Consider the following 14,656-nt stretch of genomic DNA (forward strand, 5'->3'; position numbering starts at 1 on the left):
GGTAACCTCTAAGCTAACCCCGACCCCCCCCTCAGGTTCAACACTGTATAACAGCGTGGCTCAGACTGCCTAATCGCCACGGCAGCGTTTCCTGTCAACGCAATCGATAAATAAAAGAGGAGAGGAAAGTGTCCCGTCAGCCATTATTACATGGAACTGGTGTTAGTGTTAATATGATTTTGAAAGGGGGGGAGCAGGAAACAGCGATATGTCTTTCAACATCATAATATAAAATAAATGCTTTAACTGTTATAGCTTTTTCCACCAAGTGCTCTCACTGGAGACACACGTTTGCTGGAAGGCTGACAGAGATGATGATAATCATTGTTTTAAACACAAGTTAATGTCTTTATTATACTTGTTCTTCAAAGAAACCACATAAACCTCCAGCTATGGGGAGCAAACATGAAAATGTATCCAGTAAAAATTAAAAAAACTTCCAACGCACACTAGATCAGGGGTTCCCAAACTTTTCCATAACAAGGTCCCAAATAGCATTAGCTTCTGACCGGGGAACGCTTTACCCACCGAGACTGAGGCTTGATGTCAGGCACAAACTGCCAGGTCAACACAATTTATGATGTCATGAATGATATTTTGACTGGCAAGCAATTACATGAGCATGATGGCAAATATATATATGTATATGTATAATCATTTGAGATTCATTATATTCATTCTATCTTGTAGATATTAGTAGTTTTTTTTTTTTTCTTGTGTTCAGACAAAAAAATCAGAATGATGTTACCTACTTGACAGTTTTGACTGTGACTCCAGTTTCACATGTTGCTTCATCAGACCTGATTGGTGTGTGCTTAAATAGACAAGGTGAATAACATCATGGTCATGACAGCCCGACAATCAATCAATCAATCAATGACATACAAATTTACAAGCTCATCTATAAAAGGCAAGTACTAATAGCATGAGAAAGATATAAAGAGTAATACAAATATAAGTGTCAACTCTAATGATAGGAGACAATATAGATGAAAAAATGGGAAAAAAAAAAATAATGTAGATAATAAAAAGGTATAATAATTAGAGTTAACCCTATGAATATGTATCCCTCCGGATGTTGCGTTAAAGCATTTTCTACTGCCGTGTAGAGATTATGACCGAGGACCAGAGCCCCTGTCTGCCCCGCTCTGACCTGATAACACCAATACCCGCAAAGATGTTGACAGGTTGCCATGGTGAGGTTTGGCAAACACGGCCCCGCGAGTGGCAGGCCTTTGAACGCGGAGCTAAACGGTGCAATTATCGCCAGTCGGTGGGCGTCCGTCGGACAGAAGACCATCTCCCAACGACAAGACTGCGAAGCAAAAAGGGTTAAGAGTGTGACACCGCAGCACGCTTTACGGAATCTGAATAACAATGGGAGATAATTAACAACATCATTTCTGCCTCACCTCCTTGTCTAAAGCATGTAGAGAATGTGTGTGTATTTATGTGGGTGTTTTGTATTTGTGCGCGGTGCGTGTGTATTTCGAGCATGTCCATGCTTCCTTTGAGAGCTGTTTAAATGTATGTGTATGCACACGCATATCCCTTCATTGTCCTCTGCCTCTTCCTCATAAGAGGGCAGAATGCGTTAAATACAGAAGCGCAGACACGCAAAATACTAATATGAGCTGTGCCTAGAGCATGCACGGAGGGCAGAAACGCTTAATGTAGTTGTTGATCTTTTTAATTGTTAATCTATTATGGTGCTCAGGGAATCGCTATACTTTTTCCAGTGTCAGTATCATATGTATTTTTCATCTTTATTGTCCTTCAACAGGCCCTCAGTGGCAAAGAAGTACTGTGTAATTATTTAGAACAATAGGAAGCCAAAGAGTAACGCTGACTTAATGCAAAGGCAAACAAACCTAACTGGTATTATCAGAGTTGTTGAGATGAAGTGTAACAAACAATGACCTCTTTATATTTGAATTAGATTAAAGATATCAGTCAAGATCAGTTTTACTGTTGCAGTATCAGAGCTTTGCTGCCCCTGAACTGGGAGCTAAATGTAAAGATAAGTCGGTTTTATTTATGTACAAGACACTTTATCTCTATTTGAAAATAATCACTGAGCACATTACACTATCATTAAGTCAGTTCATGAGAATTTTCAATTGAGGAAATGTACAAAAATATTTTAAATGTAAAACATTAAAACGATATTTCCATCATGCATTTCCATATTTTTGGTTTGCTAACTCGTACACCCTGGACTTAATAGATTATGGTTACAATCCCAGATTTAATAGTACTGTCACAGAAGCCAGTTTTGTAAAGATACTTTTACCTTTTACTGACAGTAAGAATTTAATGCAGAAACTGTACTTGTTGTGCAGTACAAATACTTTTCCTGAGTATAGTGCTTTTAGTATTTCCCCTTATAACTTATTAAAAATGTTCTGAGTTCTTCTTCCACCACTGGAATAAGGTGATGCTGTTCTGCTGTGCTACCTCTAAAGCTCAGGGTTCACATCTTCTGACTGGTTAGGACTTTGCATTTCACCAGTCCAGAAACTTGCAAGTTGGGTCAACTGGCAACTCTACATGGCCCGTCAGTACGAATGCTTGTTCTCCTCTATCCAGTTTATCAGCTGTGTGTTAAACTGACAACCTGTCCAGAGTGTATGCTTCTCCCTCCTCAATGTCAGCTGGATTTGGCTTCAGCCATTCTGGTAACGACTGGTTTAAACCTCTTGAAATGAAGGAAACAATTTGAAACCGAAATGACACACAACACAGCATGTTATATTGTGCAGTCAGATTTTAGCCTTAGACCTTCAACACAGAAGGAAAACATACGGTAACACTTTATAATAAGTACACACTATTAAGCATTAGTTAAGCATTAAATACTGAATTCATGATTTACAACACATTAGTATGTAGTTTATAAACACAGTTAAAAGTGTTTTACTCATCATTGATAAGCAGCACTAACTGTATTTATAAACTACATAGTAATGAGTGTTCATGTGTTATAAATAAAGAATTCAGTATTTATTAACTTAACTAATGTTTAATAGTGTGTACTTATTATAAGTGTTTCCAAACATACTAAAATAATATACATGGTTTAAAGAGGAGGTAAAAGTTAGGAACCAGAAGATGAAGGATGTTTCTCTGTTTAGGAACAATCCAAAAACATGTAACAGCAATAATGAGTAAACGCAAGTAGAAGATCTTGATTTACTTGGGGAGTGTTTGATGAAATGAATAGAAGGCCACCTACAATCCATCATTTTACATCCTCTTTATGGCCACACTTAATCTATTTTCGATTAAAGAAACAACACTGACATACACACAACAGAAAACAAATAGATGAGGCGGTCCACTAAAAGTCAGCGAGGTGGTGCATCACCACCCACAGTGATCACAGTCTTCAGTTCACTCACTGCACTGTCTGTTCTTTAAAGGGATAGTTCAACATTTTGGCAAATTGGCCCATTGCCATAATCCCTATAATTTTAGTAGTAGGTTCGTTAGCTTTAATTGTCGGTGCAAGCTATTTTTAGAACGGTGGAGCAGAGTGGCGAGCTGCTCAGAGCTACGCTACGGAGGCTAATTGAATTTCTTGGTTTCCCTCATCAAACTCATCAAATACACAATCCAACAACTCCACAACGCTCTGGTGGACAAGTTGTGACCTGCACATTCACCACGCTATGAGATGATAACAGAACAGAGATGTTTTCGAGGCAAATGCAGAGACTGCTTGACGGAAAACTGCCTCGGATGGGAATGCACATCAGCAGTTTTGCATGAATTTACCTTGAAAACAACTCAGTCTCATAATGTTCCGTTATTATCTCATAGCGTGGTGAATGTGCAGGTCACAACACCGACAATTAAAAGTAATGAACCTACTCCTAAAACTATAGGGTTTATGGCAATGGGCCAATTTGCTAAAATGTTGAAGCATCCCTTTAAGTTTCCTTGCAGCCTGTAGAAACAGAGCAGAACAATCATGTGGCAAATAAAACTTAACAGGCTGAGGTAGAGACAGGTGATGGAGACGGGGTGGGGGGGCAGCGCCACACTGGACAGCACAGCAGGGCGTCAACGCTGGCTCCTATTGGCTGCTCCAGCGTGAGGCTGACAGCTCTGTCACCGGCCCAGCAGGACAGCTGCATCACACTGCAGCACTATTTCATAACTGAGCTATGACCTGGACAGCAAGACATTAAAAACACAAGTTTGTGTGTAAAACTTGAGGGATGTACAGGAGTATGCTGTGGCGCTGCTGAAGTGAGATGAACTAACACTACATGTGGTTGATAGATACGATATAATGTCAAAAAGACACCAGTAGTAAATAATGTTGAGTAACTATTTATAAAGATGAAAACAATTGGGGGAAGAAAAAAAAAGTGTGAACAAAGCACACATGTAATCAGATTACCGCCTTCACACTCCATGTAATCTGGTCCTGTGTGCCAGTGACCACACTTCCTCTTTAGAGCAGACTGTTGGCTGTGGAGGATCAATGCCGGCCGTGGCTCAGGGAGGAGATTTCTCCCCTCTGATGGAGCCAGTCAATAGGTAATTTCTCCCGAGACGTGTGGCGGCCGTTACAGTATCGAGCTGCTAAAACTCCGCGGGCTCGACCCCTCTTGATGGACTTGGTTCACACGTATCGATAAATCTCACACATTAATGTAGACCCATGCAAACACACACACACACACACTCGCAGTAAGACGCAACATCCAACATCTTGACTTATTCTAAAGGAACTCTGAGTTATTTATACAATTTCCCGTCTTAAACAACTCACTCCCGTTATATCAGAACCTGTTGTTCCTCTTCTCCTCCTCGTCAACTCAGCTGTTGTCACTAATGGTGGGAAGCCAGCTTGAAACTGTGAGGACTGTATGGATCTATGTATGGAAGACGTATGTGTGGAGCATTCCTGTTTTAGAATTTACTTCCTCTTTCGTCCAGAAATATCAATGCTGGAAGCATCATCTCCTGTCTCCATGGCTACATCTGAATCAGCTTTATTGACCAAGCATATCAACACACACACACAAGCATTCTCACTCTTTTTTTTTTTGTCAAGTCAAATCAATTTTATTTATACATAACATCCCTATGTAATAAGTCAAAACAATACATAGCAGGAAGAGGAGACCGTGGCTCTGGAGATAGAACTGTTGTTCACTAATCCAGGAGGTTGGTGGTTTGATCCTCTGCTGTCCTTAGGCAAGACACTAAACCCCAAGTGTACATATGTGAGAAGCACTGAAAGTGTAGACATGCTGTATAAATGTGTGTGAATGGGTGAATATGGCTTGAGGTGAGAACACTTTGAGTGCTGTGTAAGCGCAGAGCATTTAATCAGTTTAATACCTGTGTGAAATCCCTTCAATGTCTACATACAATTCAAGTCTGGACAAATGTGTATGAACTGGCACATGAGGCGCTGGATGCTTACAATAGTGAGGCAGTGATCTTAGTTTTAAATGTGCAGTTGCATTACCCAACACCTGTAAATACATTCTGATGTGTAAAAAAAAAAAAAAAAAAAAAGTGGAGTTCACAGCTAATCTCTCGTCTCTGTGGCACCGTGACAACGTGCTCCGTAACCTGTAATCTCTTGTTTATGACAGATAAGTCTACACAAACATACACATTGTAACATCAAATATGATATATAACGTCATCCACTGCGCCATGGATCGCTTTCTCACCGGCTTGGTTAAAAACAAATGCACATGGCCAGGAGGAGGGTTAGCAAAACAGAGGAAAAGCGAGCAGACTCGCATAGTTCCTCTTTAAAAGCTTCCACAGACTGAACCCTGTAGTGGAATTAATAGGATGCTTAACAGATAAAAAAAAAGCCTACAGGATGTAAAGATGTTAATTACAGACCAATGTTTTTTGACCTCTTCATCTCTTCTGTCTCTCTGTAGCTCCATCTAGACGCAGCGACCTCCAGATTCTGGGCTTTTGTCTCCTTCACTGGTTGTGTCGGTCTCTGCCATGGGACCATGTTCTCAGGAACCCAGCTCAGGTCCAGGAGGCCAAGACCAGGTAGGTGCTCCCCTGTACTGTTTCTGACCTGAGATGAAACAGGTGGTGTGGCATTTTAGCAGCAGAGCACCAACTTTGAAGTAACAGTGTCACTTAGGTAATTGTACTAGTGTTTTTAGAGTAGAATGTGTTCCTTTGGGAACTGACGAGAGCAGTATAATAATCACGGTTTTTAAATTCTCCCAGAAGTCGATAATTATGTGTCTGTGTAAAATATTCTTGCATATTTGTCTGTTACACAGCAAGAATATGGCTATATAGACAACCCTTAGATACTGAGTCAGACCTACTTTATCAATAAAAACCTTTGTTTACAAGACTTAAATTGATTGACAGCCTGATGGTGCATAGCAGATGCTACAAAATCAACCTGGGAAATCAAGACACTCCCACCTCAACTAAGCAGCACGTTGCTGTGTTTAAGTCTCCCACTACCGGATATTATGCAGGCGAGGTTCCCACATTTGGTGACTGTGCTACTTTGAAAGAAGCTCCACAATGTATAGACTATTGGTTTCTGTTTTCATAACATCATCACACTCTTTAAGACTGATTTGGACTTGTAGCCTACAGCTTGTAAACTCTATTCTCCATTCTCTCTTGTAGCTATTGAACACATTTGAGATTTTCCTTGCTTTCAAATTTAAAATTCATATATATTTACATAAATGCATAGTCAGTCTTTAGAAATTCTGTTTCAGGTTGGAGTGGGTATCATGTTTCAGACACAGAAGTTTTTTTCAGTCTGACATCAAACTCAAATAGAAGAAGAAGGCAGACAGAGTAATCAATAACACTGGCTACTGGAGTCTCAGTAGCAAGTGCAAGAGGAGCAACAGGTCTGTGGCGACAACGGGAAAAAAACACACAACTGCAAGGCTGGTGTCCAGACATTATGTTGTATTTGACACGAATCAGCAGGGACAAGTTCCAGACGACCACATTCCACATGTGTGCAAACAAACAGCGCCTCAGAACAATACAGATGAAAGCTGGAAACACCCCAGACTTACCTAAGCACCTTAATGACAGGCACCGGGGTCTGTACACACACTTCAGACAGAGTGAGTTTCACTTCTTCACTTTAGATAAACAACATGTCAACGTGTCCACATCCTGAAATGTTTCTGTTGCCGCCTGTCAACTGTCACCAGCCACACACTTCACTAACATAAGCTTGTTCAGGCTAACACAGTGACTAACCACCCACAACATGAACAGAAATATGCTACAATCATTATAGTTCAGCCAGTCTGCGCCCTCTCTCCTGGGGAGGGACGAGCCCCTTAAACCCCTGGCGCGACTGCCAACCGGAGCAGACTGTCCTCAGTAGGGTTGTCACAAGAACCGATACTTCGGTACCAATTCGATGCCGACACGAAAAAAATAAATCGATGCTTGCTTTTTTCTGGTACCGTCAGAACCGAATGTACAACTTTTCCCTCGGGAAAAGAATCGTGGAAATTCACAGGTATTGATATCGACTACTGAAGTTCTGACAACCCTAGTCCTCAGTGTGCTCCGACTGCATCGCGTGGCCAGGGCGGGGATCGGCGCCAGGGGTCTGCAGCAATGTCGGCGACACATCTCACATTCACACAGGCCCTTGTAAATAATATCCAGGAAAACCTTGTTACAGATATTTATACATGTAATCTTCTTCACCATCTTACTACAGCCCTCTGTATGTTTTAAGTATTTAATTTTATTTGTATTATTTGATCATATTTTCTAATTTCTAATCAAATTCAGTGCACTGCCAACCAAAACTGTACAGAACATGCCCTCCTGAAATCTATTTAATGAATATAGTCTAATGAATAGATATTGAATGAATGTTTTCATATCATGGGCCTTTGACCGTGTCAGTTTAATCCAGCACTCTTCAGTTCTGATGTTATTTTATCTGTGAACTTTTATCTAAAGCAGTACTTCTTTTGTCCAAGCCAGATGAAATATCAGCAAGTTTCTTTTCAATTGATGAGTTTGACAGTTTGATTTGGGCTAAGGCAGTTTTTTTTTTTCTTTTTTGGGGGGAGGTCACCATCTGCTTCAAGCAGCTGATAAATGTTTAGGAGGCGAAGCTTCCTGTCGTTGTTTTCATCGACATGTTCCACGCCTCTTGTCTCGTTCTTTAATTGGATTTTTTTTTACCAATATAATCCAATGTTTATATTTTGAAGAAGACACAGAAACGTGGATCATGATCATGTGCCAGTCAGTCTGAGCAGCCATCTTGCAGAAAGCATCACATGACAACACTAAAATAGCCGGTGGTAGCCACTTGCAGAATCTTCATATGATTCTTTTATCTCCCTAGATATCTGCTGTGTGACTTTGACAAAACACTAACGGATTTGAAAATGAAATCCACAGAATGGACGACAGATCCCATACCTAACAGTCATTCAATCAAACTCTTGATGAAGCATATAACTTTAAAGCAGAAGTAAGCGATCCGGTGGTTTTGGCTAACTTCCTGTCAGCAGATGGAGTTAGCAGTCCCCGCCCTCGTCCCTACGTCACCACATTCACGCACATCCCTTGGCTGCACACACAGAGAGGACCGCCCCTTTATGCCGTTCTCTCTCCTCATTGGATAAAGGTTGTAGGATACAAGGAAAGTTTTCTCCTCGGCTTACAGCAGAGCAGAGTGACTGACAGACCCGTGTTTCAGACCAAACACTCTATAGAAGTGATTGCTGTCGGAAGATAGAACTATTTAAGACTTATATTAACACACATATTCCGCTTACTTCTGCTTTAATGTTAAACTGCTGGAAAGATTACAGTATATTTGGACTGGAGTGCATTGCAGTGCTTGTAAGCCGATGAAAAGTGTTTTGCTCTGTATGATAGTATGTATGAAAATCCCGTGGGAGAGTTTTCCTGCTCTTGGATTCAGCCTGTTCTCCTGCTGCGTCGCTCCAGTGCTGCTAACTACCCCTGAGCTCCATCTCTCATAATGTTGACGCCCTCACTTCCTCACTGTCGTCTCCTCCTCTCCTCCTCTTTCAGACTGATGGAAAATCTGCCAGAGTCGGTCCAGCAGCTGTCAGCGAGCGCAGCCAGCACAGGTAAGCCAGGGCTGCAGGGCACCGTCTAATTCAGACTAATTCAGGTGGTGGGCTGACAAGCACAGAGCATATGGGTAATGCTGTTCTACACCAACATGCCTGTATGCATAAACGGGATGGTTTTCCATTCATAAAAAAAAAAATCATGTAAAGCATGAAAAATGATGGGATGTTTCCAGACACTGATGTCCTTGAGAGTAATGTTAAGTTTGTCTAATGTGCTCACAGCAGCTGGCAACGGAAATTAAGACAAGAGACAAGGTTCGGTCGCTCCGAAGTTTAGAGAGCTCTTGGAAACAAACTAAGTCAAAGTTCCACTGTGGCCATGGCTGCTGCTGTTTGACTGGATGAAACGACTCGGTGTTACTGAGCTGGTTCACTGTTGGCTCTTTTAACACAGCAGGAAATATCTCTCCAACATACCACATTTCACTTCTCAGAGAACAGCAGTACAGTGGTAATCTGCTCTTGGTGCAATTTACTGATTCCACCTTCCATGTGCCTGCAAAACAGAATCTGTCATAAATGTACATAGTCGAGTCAGAAATACAGGACAGGTGCATCTTAATGAGTTAGAATATCACTGAAAAGTTCATTTATTTCTAGGGTTGTCAAAGTTAATGCGTATTAATTAACGCCACAACTTTTTTTTAAATCACAGCAGGTTTTTTTTGTAAGCTTCTTCTTGACCAAACGGCCTTGCTCTCTCTGTGCCATCTTCACTCACTCATTTTTAAAACCACTGGTATTACATCACTGGATGTTGCTTATACTTTCCATTCATATTGACATAATACATTTCACTGTTTCGAGCAAGAAAAAAAAAGGTAAACCGCAATTAACTCTCAGCACTTAAAAATGCTGAGATTAATGGTATTAAAACATTTAGAATTGTTTGACAGCAGTATTTATTTCAGTAGTTCCATTCAAATAATGAAACTCACATAGATTCATTACACACAGACTGAAATATTTCATGTCTTTATTTCTTTTAATTGTAATGATTTTGGCTTACAGTTAAAGGTCCAGTGTGTATTGGCAAAATCTGAATATACTACTCATGAATATATTTGTATAAGTGTATAATCGCTATAAAATAAAATTATTCTTATATATATATATATATATATATATATATATACGTATATATATATATATATATATATATACATATATACATATAACAAGGGTCTTGCTTTAGAGAGTGCCGCCATCTTGCACCGCCGTTTGTATAGCAGGCGTTAATACTACTGTCATTGTGAGATTAGATGTCAGATTTAGTCATAATGTCTGTGAATTAAAATTGGGGTACTGACCAGAGTAAATACATGAAAATGGCCCTAGCATGTCTGATGAGATCATACAGTAATAAGTCAACCTGTCTGACATCACAGGACCAAACCTTGTCACTTTGACTGTGACCCGAGGCTCCAGAACAACTTGGTACCATTTAAACATCCGTCCCATTGACATGCTTCCAAAGGTTGTGGTGTGTTAGAGGTCACACCTGTGTGAGGGATTTTTCTTTGTGTGTGTGATGTATGACAGCAACTGACTCCCCTCTGTCTGACACAGATAAGAGCCAATTTATGCATCAGCCAAGTGTGTGTGTGGGAGAGAAGGATACAAATTCAACTCATCCGGATTTATCCAAGATAGTTGAGTTGAAACATTTGTGTAAATGTCCCTCACTCTGTCCCTGTCCTCAGACGAAGTGGCTGCCTTCCTGCTTTATGTGAAAACTCTGGACTACAAAGACAAACCAGACTACCAGCACCTCAAACAGCTGCTGACCAGTCGGGACAGACGAGGACGTGACTCTTCTGTGCCTCGAGGATCTGCAGCAGAGTCGCCGCCCCGAGCAGCCCATCCTCACAACACAGACAAGGTGAGAGGGAGAGGACACTGTCTGTCACTACTGGAACTAAACTATTATTTAGTTGATTCCAACAAAGGCTTTATGCACCAGAGACACAACTTCCTGCTTACCAGAGAAGATCTACTTAAAGCAGAAGTAAGTGATATATTTGTGTTAATATAAGTCTTAAATAGTTATATCTTCCGACAGCAGTCACTTACATAGAGTGTTTGGACTGAAACACGGGTCTGTCAGTCACTCTGCTCTGCTCTGAGCCGAAGAGAAAACATTTATCGTATCCTACAGTTTTTATCCAATGAGGAGAGAGAACGGCATGCAGGGCTGTGTGTGCAGCCAAGGAACGCCGTGAATGTGGCGACGTAGGGACGAGGACTGTTATGGTGCGTTCAAGGAAACTCGTAGCCTATTTTTCCGACCGTGAAGTGGTACCAGTTCGATCTGGTACGAGTTCACCGGTCGGAAGTTACGAGTGGCCGTTATAGTGACTTTCACCGGTAAAACAGGTCGGAAAAACACGAGTGGGTTGCCTGAAACGCTACAAAGTCGTAAGTTGTGACTTGAAGCTGTAATTTACGATTTCAAAAGCCTGCCTGGAACGCAGCATTAGCGAAAACGACCGGACCACTTACTTCTGCTTTAAGCATTTCCACCACCAACCTGTTCCGTTTAGTGAAATTGGACCCCAGTGCATTTGCAGAGTTAGTACAGTCACTTCTGTATGTTGTTATATCAACCTAAGCTCCAGCAAAATGATTGATAGAGCTCTGGTCTATGTTTCTTTGTGCTACATATTACTTTGTGAGATTTTCTTTATCAGTTCATTATTTCTTTACTCATAGTTTTTAGTCATAGTATAGTAGTAAAACACCCCAACACCAGTGTGCTCAACTGAAGTGTAGCAAGGCAAGACATAGTGTTGCTATTGTCTCTGCTTCAGTAAGTGGTGAAGCAGCAAGACACAGTCTACCTGTACATCAGGCAGACACAAGCGTTCCTTTGTAACCCTTTCATGCATGAATTATTAAATAACAAAGCAAAAAAAAAAAAAAAAATGAATACATGTTTTTTCTTATTTTAAAACGAGTAAACAAGTTTTTCAATACATGTCATTTTGAAGGAGTTGTGTATCTGCCCACTGTAGTGGACAACATGCTCTTACGACAGAAGTTATTTTAATGGGACTCAATAGTACAATGAAAACATATGTTTTGATATGCTTGATATGTATGAACACACATAACATTTAATAACAATAACTCTAATTCTAAATCTGAACCTATGTGTGTGTGTGTGTGTGTGTGTGTGTGTGTGTGTGTGTGTGTGAGAGAAAGAGAGAAAGCAACCGGTCCTTGTTTAGGTCATGACACAGACTGTAGTAGACACCACACATGAAAGGGTTAAACAAACAGCACTGATCAAACATGTTCAAACTTTATAAAGCAAGAACACTCAAACACAGATAAGGCATCAAACATCAGCCTTTCTATACTGAAATCTGTCATAATTGTAATGATACTTTTCACTTCGATCATGCACCATTCATTGATACCATAGGATGAAATGTCATTGATTGTTAAAACATCAGTTTAATGTTTTTTTACCATTCAGTGAACACTGAATTCCTCCGCCTTGGTTACAAATGTTCCTGCTTCCTTCACTGAGTCTCTTAACCCGAGTGAGAGAACGTGGCAGCAGTGAAGGCGAAGGGTTAACCCCCCCCCCCCAGCCCCCGGCCCTCCCCTCCCCCCACCACTGACAATGCCACCCAGAGGTGCCGAGGTCTCCAGCTGGAGGAGAACTGCGACTCTCCTCAAATTCACCAGAATCACTTGTTGACCCCTCGGGCCCAGCGAGCGCCCTCTCAATGGCCCAATTTGAAGAAGTTGATGACACACACTTTACGCAGCACAGGATGTCTCCAATTATGCTCCTGATTTCCTCTCCTCTCCTTGTGTCATTTAATTTCCATGCTAAAGTGCTGGCCAGTTTGATCCCTAGTTAAACAGAAGTGGCCATTTACAGGCGGTTTAGCGAGGAGAGTAAATGTCAGCCGAGATAAAGGCCATTCAGCGGGCATGTTCACTGAATCATTCGCCACTAGTGTCGTATAAATATATTATTTTATATCTGATAACGGCTCTGAAGAGTCCAAGTTTTATTTAAGAGAATCCAAGACAGGTTTTTTTTTTTTTTTTTACAATCAAGACAATAAAAGTTAAAAAAGTTCCCCCTTTTTTTTAAGAATATATTTTATGATGGGTTTTAAAAGACATGATGGTAAATCGGCAGCATATAGAACTGTACAGCTACACATGTGGAGGGAGTATAAAGCCTGGGCAGGGAAATGGATATAAAACATTTTTGATGCTTAAATAATCCCACATCTTTCTATCAGCAGAAAGCAGGACGAGCCAGAGGAGCCTCCAGAGCCAAACCCACGGTCACAGAGGTGGATGAAGACACTCAGGAGGGAGCAAAGTCTAAACCTATTCCAGCCCAGTACATCAGAGCCCCGCCCCTCGCTAAACCTCAGACACAGGTAAGATCTGAAACCAAAGCAGCCGATGACAAACACCTGAGAGCATGGACACACTCCACACAGACTCTGGGTTAACATTTATTGCAGATCTGTCAACTGCACATTAAGCATTAGATTAGAGGAAGGGCACACTGGGGCTGGAAACAAGTTCTCAGGTTTTCACAGCACCTACGTGGAGACTTGTTATGGGGCACAGTTGCAACACAAAAATACAGTAATTCTTTTATTAAAGAAAGCCTTTCAACACAGACACTCTCCCTTCCAGGCTTCAGGCTGCTAACACACATGTTCATCATTTAACTACCAGCAGAACTGAAATCAGCCCCAACTGTAAATGTAACGGAGGTCTGTGGGTATAGTCAGAGTCACGAGGTACCAGTAAGGAGAAGTGACAGCGTGTGGCGGTTAGCAGTACTGAAGTCAAACCCACTCACCTATAAAAGACGTGCTAACCCACTTACCAAGTGCTCACTGAGCTCTTGACGAAACGGTTAGCATCGTCGCCCGTGGTGCGGGAGACCCGGGTTCAAAACCCGCTCAGGGCAGATCACAGAACAACGCCAGTCACATAAGCAGTTTTAAATCCAGGTTAAAAACAAACAACTCTTTTCATGTGCTTATCAAGAACTTCATCTATTTTCTTTTCTTCTACTTTTTTCTTCTTTGCTCTTGCTTTTAACTCTTTGAGTGCTAGCCCTTTTATAAAATGGTCAGTGCCATGTGCCAGCGTTTCGGGGCATTTTGAGTAATATTTTAAGACCAAGAGAATATTTTGTATTATGACTCTGAAAACACAAAATAGCTCAAAGGAAAGAGGAGACTCTCTATTTAACTAGGGAAAAAACCATTTGTTTGTACCTTGTTCCATTCTTAATTTATCTTAAGTTGAATAGAGCCTGGTTGCACCAAAAAGACCACTTTTTTTCTAGAAAGCTGAGAAAAATGCATTTTTGTGAAAGAGAGTCTCTCAAGAAAAACTGTGATTTATCCGTTTTAATTTTGGTTTCAAAAACATGTAAGACATCTGAAAATTTCATTTCACATGTTTTTTCATTGTACAAAAAAAACAAAAAACTAAAATACAACAAGTAGGAGTCCTACTCTGCAGAGTGATGCCTG

General features: G+C 40.9%; 1 protein-coding gene across 6 annotated transcripts in view; it reads left to right on the plus strand.

Annotated features, from left to right (window-relative positions):
- LOC146973946 (serine/threonine-protein kinase VRK1-like) overlaps nt 1-14,656 on the plus strand; it is a 31,433-nt gene that overhangs the window by 13,374 nt on the left and 3,403 nt on the right. For 5 of the 6 annotated variants that reach the window (XM_085800955.1, XM_085800957.1, XM_085800956.1 and 2 more), the window contains 4 exons: nt 5,922-6,042; nt 9,061-9,119; nt 10,829-11,007; nt 13,394-13,537. In XM_085800955.1, the coding sequence (XP_085657081.1) occupies nt 5,922-6,042; nt 9,061-9,119; nt 10,829-11,007; nt 13,394-13,537 (503 nt within the window). The remainder of the gene's footprint in view (nt 1-5,921; nt 6,043-9,060; nt 9,120-10,828; nt 11,008-13,393; nt 13,538-14,656) is intronic. The other variant, XM_085800958.1, reaches the window with a different exon arrangement.

The sequence above is a fragment of the Trachurus japonicus genome, chromosome 15, assembly GCF_045865225.1.
Source record: "Trachurus japonicus isolate A0001 chromosome 15, Traja_1.0".
NCBI classification, from domain to species: Eukaryota; Metazoa; Chordata; class Actinopteri; order Carangiformes; family Carangidae; genus Trachurus; species Trachurus japonicus.